Raw genomic sequence first — 8,805 nt, forward strand, 5'->3', positions numbered from 1 at the left:
GACTAAATTGATCAGATTTTTTTTCGTCGTAGCGTAGACAGACTTTAAAAATGCAGATGCCTTTAGGACTGGTGTATTGCTCTAGTCCTACATTTCCTGATATTTCCATTCCATCTTCTTTGATCTCTGAGTCTATGAAGGGTAACCCTCATCATCTCCGATGTACTTTTCTTTATAAACTTCTCATTGCTTCTAGGATCCTGCTGAGCTCTGCTAAATAATACCCCTCCTACCTGGAGAGTCTCACCATTTAGCCGCTTTTAGACAGCTATCCCAGCCTCTTTAAAATTCTCCCGTCCTGGAGAGAGTCAATAGATCATTGCGTCAGAATAAAGTTCACGTATTGTCTTCCGTGCACAAAACGACCCGCACTTGCCCACATTTATGTCTTGCCTGTCTAATTTACATGATCAGCACCTTGGGTAGGGACCTTGTCTAATTCTGTCCTAAACCTGCCACATTATTAGCACTCTCGGTAAGGTCTGAATAATAACTGCGATAATCGCATAACCACCGTTTAATGGAGCGGTTAGTCAATACAATGATGATAGTATAGAGTGCAGTTGGCTCTAGAGAAACAGACTGACTTGCGTTTCAGGTCTGCTGGGTAAGAGACTTGGGGATACAGAGGTGGACGGGGGTGGAGGGAGAGAACACACTTATAAATGCTTCAAAGTCTGGGAATGCCGGCGCCACTAGTGTCCCCGTCCCGGATTTGTTTTGTCCTTGAGTAAGGCTAGACCTAAAATCTGGGGAGCCTTGGGGGAGGTTGGTGGGGGGGGGCGGGGTTGGAGGCTAGAGTAATTGATGATCAGGGGTAAAAGATCCTCACTGCCTGAGGGTGGGGGCTGGGCTCTGAAGGACAGAGATGCCGCGGTCGCGGGACAGACACTTTCCGCGTCTCGTCACCACCTGCAACCTGTGCCCCTGCGGGCCGTGCCCCACTTCGCAGCACTAAAGTAGTCTCTCCAAAGCGCTGTCTTTTTTCGGCGCTTTCGGGGGAGTATGGGGTGAGAGGATAGGACAGTGGTTCCTTTTGGGGAACTACAAAATCCCAGACTTTGTTGGCTCACTCCACCACCCTCGCTGCCGCTCCCAGGTCCCTGGAGGATTTTGGAAACAAGGGTACCAATATATAGTGTGTCCGAAGAAGAAGACGGTCGTTTTCTGCGCGCCACCGCTTTGCCCCTTCCTCGAAAGAAGCACAAAAGGCAGAGCCGCTCAGAATCAGACCAAGCGCTCCACTGAGGAGAGCACCAACAGCTCTAAAGGTAGCACCTCTCCCCCTTCACCCCGCACTGTCCAGTCAACTGGGAAGGCTGCCTTGCTCCGCCTCCTTCCCCCCTCCCCCAGTCTCCGCCTAGACCTCAGCAATAGTCCCTGAGGTCAGCCGGAGGTCGCAGGGGGCTTGACCTCCGAGGCCATAGGGCACTACTCTTTCTCAACCAGTAGTTGCAGAGGAGCTCCAATTTCCTCCTGAGCAGACCCCCCCCTCCAAAGCCCCAAGGCTAAAGTTGGGGCTCAGACTGCCGCCAAGCTATCGACCAACTCTTCACCTGTGCCTTTAAATCTCTATTGGTGAAAGTTCCCCTAAACTCTGAGTCCTCAGTAAAACACCATAAAGCAACTAACCCCATCCAGTAACCTACTAGGATAGGATTTCCATCCTTCACGCTGATATAAAGAAGCACAGCGCTACATCGGCATACTAGGATTTTCAGAAGCCAGAGCCCTCAGATCCTCCCATATGCTTCCGGGGTCCCTCCCAGTCCTCCTCCTCAAGCCTGAGCTCCCCTCTGTCTACGCCTCTGGACCTGGGGTCCAGAAACAGCCGGTGAGGCTCAAGTTTCTAGAAAAGCCTCCTGCCTCAGAGACCCTAAGTCTGGACTTCAGAAAAGTTAGGATCCAAGTCCTGCCTCCGGATGGCGCGAACACAGCTAGATTGTCCAGGTCAGACAGACGCAGGTTCAAGCTATTTTCATATTGGCAGGGTGTGTGTGTGTGTGAGGGGGTAATTTAGTAAGAACTTCACACACGACTGGTTGGCAAGCAGGGCGGCTGCCCTTGGGTTTCTTTGACTTGGGGTTAGGGTTTGGTTTGATTTTCACTGTAAGGAAATTTGGTAGAAATTCAAGCATCTATTTCTATCCTCCATCTTCCGAACCCCCAGAAGAAGGAAAAGAGAAAAGAGAGTCCCTAGAGACTATTTTCCTCTAAACACATAAGAAATTATTCAGGGAAGATTGTAAATGATGTCCATTTATCAACAGTTCAGGGAAGGGGGGGGGGGGTTGGAGAAGAGACAAAGATTTATAGACACAATGCCCTTGAGGGATAGAAGGGGTGTTGCCTTAGAAGGGTCCAAGTCGCAGAGACCTGGTCGTTTCCCGGTGGAGGGAGGAGGCCAGGAACCCTTTTCCCTCTCCTCTCGTGGCCTAGATCCTATTAAAAATCAAATCAAATTTGTGCTTTCCACATGATGTTAATGTGTGAAACAGCTTTGGTTCTTCCAGATTGGGCAGCGGGGAGGGTGTTCTAAAAAAAAGGTGAAGTGATATATGGAGCATCCATTCAGTCCTAGTCTTTCAGATTCCCAACCTGTTCCCCTTCCCTTCCCAACACACAAAACATCAGATTGCAGAAATGAAAAACCTTGAGAAGAGGCCCCCTTGAGAAGATGTGCTTTAAGTCTCTTTATTTCCAGTTGTAACCGGAAGAGGGGAGAAGGAATCCAAATTTCCCCTCTCCAGATTGTTACTGGATGGGGGAAAGTCAATAAATCACGCCTTCTCCCTTTTCCCACAGTCTTCCATTCTCCCTAGACCTTTTGGGGCAAGTGGGAGGAGGAATTAAACAGGAATCAAATACACATGTGTGGTATATGTGTATTGGTGGGGACCAGAGAGCTTAGGAATTTAGTGAGGTACTGGGAAGTCAGCGAGGTAAGAATACAGAAAAGGCTCTGCTTGTCTGCTTCCCAAGTGTGAAGAAAGAAAAGGATGATTGTCTTGCCAGTTCCACATCCCGATCTTCTCTGTCCCCAAAAGAAGCATCTCCTGCACTGACCAGACTTTCGTCAGAGCCCTAGAGAAACCTGGCGTGTGAACTAAAACAACTTATTTCAGAGCCAAAATGGATGACCAAGTATGCCTCTTAGCAAGCAACAAAGAATTCATTTGGAATAAGAGTTGAGGGGGAGGACGGACAGGGGTAACAATTAGACACAAAGAAAAGTGACCTGCAGAGTCCCAACACACTGATAAGAGAGAGTCAAAATCTCACTCATCCTCTGTTACTAGAAGTCGGAGTAACATCGGGTCGACCATTCTAGGGAAAGTCGGAGTAGCCCCTTTCTCTAAAAAGCCCCCTTTCTCTTCAGTCCTACAAAAGGGATTCGCTAAATAGCCGTAAGAAAAGGAGAGAATAGTAAGTCCCTTGTCTTTGGACCTAGAGTTTTGTTTTGGAGATCATGGGTTCCCCAAACCCTAGGATCACAGATTTAGAGCTTAAAGAGGCGTTAGACGTTAACTCCAGAAGTAACTTGCTGCTTCCCTTAGTTCATAAAAAACATCATTTAAAAGGTTAAAAGTAGTTGAACTGGGGCCTCAGCAGAACCTAGCTCTGGAGTTAGATGGGCATAAAGGCAGGTGGAATTAAATGAGAAAGGGGAATTCATTCCCGCCCACCGAAAGTCCTGCTCACTCCAACGACCCGCTTGTCCAGCGACTGAACTTTTCACATCCTGGGTCTTTGGCTGGATGTGACGGGGCAGGGGAACTGTAGGATAGCTAGGGGACCGAGAGAGTCACGGGAACCTTTGCTTTTCTCCGAGATATATTCAAGCGCGCTTGCCTACGGAATTGCGCAAAAAGAGTTCTAGGGGATGTAAGGGAATAGTGAGGGCAGAGAGAAAGCAACCTTGGCGCCACCTTTCCCAAACGACCAGCAGTTACCAGCCGGGGGTTTCGACCCTGAGGTTTAGCCTCCCATCCCACTCCGCAGAAAAGAGGTTCCCAGACGTAGTGCTAAGACCAGGAACCGGAGGGATCCAGCCACCCGAGCGCGGTCTTAAAGGGCAGTTCTCTCTCTCTGCCTTCAGCCCTGGGCCGAGGGAGCACAGACTGGAGCCTAGGTGGAGGGTAGCGGGGGACCTCAAAGGTGGCAAAGAGTATGAAAGGAACTGGAAGATATACAGTGGGGAAATGGGCAACCTGCAACCACTTCACTATGCAAAACCTGCAAGGCGTTTATGAAGACGCCGAGCTTTGCAAGCTGAGGAAACTGGCCTTTTGTGAAGGCTCTTTCTTCACTGAAGAACTGGTCGGGTCTCTGCAGTCCAGGCAGGGGAAAAGGGGGAGATATGAACATATAAAACAGGTGGGAAAAAAAGAGGAGAAAGATAAATTGTTATTCCTTGAACTTAAAAAAACTTTTCCAAAAGGAGAAACAAGTGAATTTCCAACTCCCGCCGAAACAACCTGGTTTAATCAACCCTCTCCACAAAGAAATAGCCCCGACGGTTCAGAACCAGTTTGGTTCCCACCCCTCAAACCGCTGGCTTTCCCTAAATAGCATCACCCTTGCACTGGCAAATGGAACTGTCTCCCTTGGGTCCCGGGTTTGAACATTCCTCACCTTTCCCCACCCCCTCCTCTCTTATCTTCCGAAACCCTCAAATGCTGGGGAGCTGTCTTAAGGCTACATGGAAACTGTCAGAAATGATATAACAGAAGTCTCCTGTTTCCCCTTCCCACCTTACAAACCACGCAATGAGTTAGCGGTGTCACCAAGGGGAAAAGAAATGTGTGGATAGAGGTGCAGAGGGAAGAAAAAAATCCTGGCATTTGAGGTCCTAGATGATCCATTTCGGCATTACCTGGCCTTCCCCTTGTCCTTCCCCCGCCCACCCCCTTCTGCCTGAGGGCTACAAAGCTGGGATGAAAAACTAGATGAAAACCCGATAGCTTTATCCAAAGGGGAGTTGAAACTGGGGGAAAAAATAACAACCGGGACTCCCTAACACTAAGGACAAACAGTAAAGGCGGCACAGACAGACTGACCGACAGAGAAGTATCAGATAGATCACACTTCTTTGGCCCAGGAGCCCCCGGGCAATTGAGCCTTGAAGGTGTGAAAGTTGAAGTTCCTTTCTCTCGGGCTCTTACTGCCTCCACCCGCCCACTTTGACTTCCCACCTTTCAAATAGCATGGGAATCGAAGTTAGTATCTCACAGTGTGTTCCGGGAGCTCTAGGTGGCCAGAATCCCACCGCAACTAGGATTTCCGGACAGTGGACTGAGAGAGGAAACCTACTGAGTATCTGAAAATACAAGAAATCCAGATACATTCAAGCACACACAACTTGTGGACACAACACAACAACTATTCCCCCAGTCACCACCACACAAACACACACACACACACACACACACCAGTGGACAACACACACACTAAAACACAGCAAGTACAATCTCCTCTCCAAACACACCCATATGCCAGAAATCGTGAGGGTCGGAACTTGGAGGGAGAGTGAAAGGGATGGGAAATGGGGGGGGGGGGGTTTGAAAAAAAGCAAGCTGGCAATTTCAGCATACACACTTCTAGCCAAGAGCAAATTCCTAAAGTGAGACAGAAGAGGTGTTTGCGGATAGTTGCCTGCTATAAGGAAGACCAATAACTGCTATCAGCAGTAAAGGAATAGTCCTTCCTTCCTTCCTTCCTTCCTTCCTTCCTTCCTTCCTTCCTCTCTTTCTTTCCTTCTTTCCTTCTTTCTCTATTTCTCTTTTTTTCTTTCCTTTAACACTAAGAGTCTCTTCCCCTACTCTTGAAAAACTCCAGGGGAATGTGGGAAGCAGCCTCCCTCATTGGCAAAGTGTGCCCAAAAGCTAACTCTCCTCCAAGCAGCAACCCCAAACCAGACCCACACATACACCCAAAGATGTTACACGTGGCAGGTGCAAGAAGTTACTGAGTGGCAGGTAAAGAAGACAGGTCGGTTGGCGAGTTGGTGCTTAGCTAAAATAAACCGCGAGAGAGTAGACGACATTGATATATATCTCACGGGCATAAGCACAGTTCTGTAGCGAGAGAAGCCATTTGTCTTTCTGCACAGACGTCTAAGCGACCTGTGTGTGAACCTCACCTAGAGAACGTTTATACTGCATCAACAAAACGTGGGAGAGGGAAGTCAGCTTCTCCCGAGCGCACGGTTAAAGACCCCCAATTATCCGTCCAGGCACTTTAGATGTCGGAGTGTCAGCCCCGGGGAGCCACATCATGCACAGGCACAGATAAATGTAAGTGCATAAGAAACATAGACTGCATCGGATTAATCTTCAAAACAAACAAATGTATGTATCCCTGTGCGACCTCTCTCTCTCTCTCTCTCTCTCTCTCTCTCTCTCTCTCTCTCTCTCAAAGCTTGGTCCAGTAGGAAAAGAGCTTGACAGAGTCAGGAGACCTAGATTAGAATTTTGGCTCGGTCACTTAATACTTGTGTGACCTTGGGCAAAACAATCCCCCTCTCTGGGCCTCAGTTTCTTCATCTGTAAAACGAGTAGGTTGAACGAGATGGTTTCTAAGGTCCCTTCCAGATCTAACTAGATCTTACGTTCTTCTCACAGGCAGAAGCCCTAACTCGCAACTTCATGCTTCAGACTCTCCCTCCCCCGCATTCCTTGGTGGGCAGGAATGTGACTGACAGATTCCCTAACGCTGAGGAGTCTTCAGCGGCTCCGGCTGCAGGCATCGCAACAAAACAGCCCGAGAGAGATCGCCTTCTGCTCCCCGAGCCCCTTGCCTGGGACCTTTCCCGGGGTCAGCCCCCAGCTTCGCCAGAGGGCCGCGGGAATCTCTTGGGAGTTGCGCTGGGAGGAGGGGAGGAAGGAAGTCTTCCAACTTCTCTTCAGTCGGGGTGAAGTTGCGCAAACTGGGTACTGGGAGCTCCGCATCTCTCCTCTTTGGGGGAGATACATGGCGAAGGCATTCTTCTACCCCCACCCTTGGCCTTGTTTGACTCTCCCTCCCCAGGTCTCCCCAAATAGCACCCTCTCCACTGGCCTCTGAAAAGCTGCGAGCTGGCTGGGATTCCACCGCCTGTCCCCAGCTCAGACCAAGGACAGAGCTTTCTTGTCTGGCCTCTAGCTCCCAAAGCCCGAGGGAAGGACCCCTCACCCCACTTTCCCCCATCTGCCACTTCCCCTCCACAATATCAGCCCCAGACTCCTCCCTCCCTCCATTCTGCCTCAACCTTCCCCAACCCTTAGCTCCCAACCGGATCCCTCCAGCCCAAGCTCCTCTCAGCGGTGGCTGCTCGTTACCCTCCCTGCACCATGCAGCCTGCGAGGCTGCCAGCTTTCTTTATTATTAAATCAATGAGGGGAGAAAGGGGGGGGGGGTTGTCTTACGTTGCATCGGTACACCGAGGATGTCCGGGAGCCCCTTGACAGACCCTTCTGTGGAGACGGTCGAGCTCTGCATCATCTTGGGCAGAGATGGGAAATAGCTGTCTATGGAAATCTCCCTCCCCTCTCACTCTTTCTCTCTGACTAGATTCAGAAATTTCAAAATAAAAAAAAAGATAAACCCCAAACGAAATAAGCAAAGTCACAACCGAAAGCCGGTGTCTTCACCCCTCCAGGAGGACTTGTAGGCTGGCACTCCCCCCAGCCCCCCCTTCCGCCCTTTAGACTGTTTAAATCCCTCTGATCCTGCTCTCCCGGGTTAGTGTGTATCCCGGGTTAAGGCGACGCTGTTGCTGCAGCTCTGGCTCTTTTTTTCCCTCCCCCTCCTTCTTCTTTCCTCCCTCCTCCTTCTTCCCCCTTCCTCTCTCCCTCCCCCCTCCTTCTTCTCCACTCCCTCCATCTCCCCCCCCCCCCCCCCCCCCCCACCCCCCCCCCCTTTTCCCAGCTCAGCGGCTGGTCCCTAGAGGCAGTTTTGATTCATTCACACTGCAGGAGCCGGCGTGACGTAGATTTCCGCAGGGAGGCCCCGCCCTTCAGCCAATCCCCTTACATCATGTGGGCAACCTGAGGCCGAGAAGGAACGTCCGAAGGGACCCAGGTAAACCAGGCCCAGGCTGGGGCTCGGGCTAGGGCGGGGCCTCTGGGGCTTGAAGGGGTGGGGCCTCGGAGGGCTTCTCTGGAATGCTCCCTGGGAACCCCGCCCCCCTGGGTCCGGCCTGGGTCTCTGGACCAAGCCTTGTTCTATAAAGATTGCAGTCCACACTGCTGCGGCATCAGGTGTTTCAGAAATGGAAGATAGTTTTTATTTTATTGGATTGGGATGGAGTTTTTTGGTTGTGGTGGCTGGAGGACGCCAGAAGGGAAGGGTTGGTTGGTTGCAAGGGATCCCCAGTTTTATGTGCCCAGGTAGACCAATCTATGGCAATAGATCCACTGTCCCCTCCATTTCTCTAGGAAATCCTTTCTATAAAGAGAACAGTTTGGCCCAGTATCCCGACGAAGGTCCCTGCTTGTAGGGGATTTCATGCTGTCCATTCTTCGCTTCTTCCCCTTCCTCCTCTTGGTCCATTCATTTCCCAGTGGTTCCCCATCCCCAGACCTAGCTCTTCCCCGCGTCTCGCGTTTCTTCCTCCCTGTCTGGGGTCTGGCTGCGGCTGGCCCAGGCACCCAGCGGAGGATGCTAGGTTCAGAACGCTGGAGTCACGCCGAAGGCGACCGGGTCTTGGAGAATCGCAGCTTGAGACTGAGTGTCCTGGGGGCCAGGGTGGGATGAAGTAGGTAGGCTCATGTTCCTACCCTTTCCACCTATAGAGCCCTCACACGACTTAAAAGGAGATAAATC

General features: G+C 50.8%; 1 protein-coding gene across 1 annotated transcript in view; it reads right to left on the reverse strand.

The window, feature by feature from the left end:
* Positions 1 to 7,746, reverse strand: part of LHX4 (LIM homeobox 4) — a 63,850-nt gene extending 56,104 nt beyond the window's left edge. The window contains exon 1 of the mRNA XM_069065430.1: positions 7,407 to 7,746. Coding sequence (XP_068921531.1) covers positions 7,407 to 7,482 — 76 coding nt within the window. The 5' untranslated portion in view covers positions 7,483 to 7,746. The remainder of the gene's footprint in view (positions 1 to 7,406) is intronic.
* Positions 7,747 to 8,805: the final 1,059 nt, after the last annotated feature.

The sequence above is a fragment of the Petaurus breviceps genome, unplaced genomic scaffold (assembly GCF_028583685.1).
Source record: "Petaurus breviceps papuanus isolate PSGF00001 unplaced genomic scaffold, PetGlider_PUasm1.0 90692, whole genome shotgun sequence".
Taxonomy (NCBI): Eukaryota; Metazoa; Chordata; class Mammalia; order Diprotodontia; family Petauridae; genus Petaurus; species Petaurus breviceps.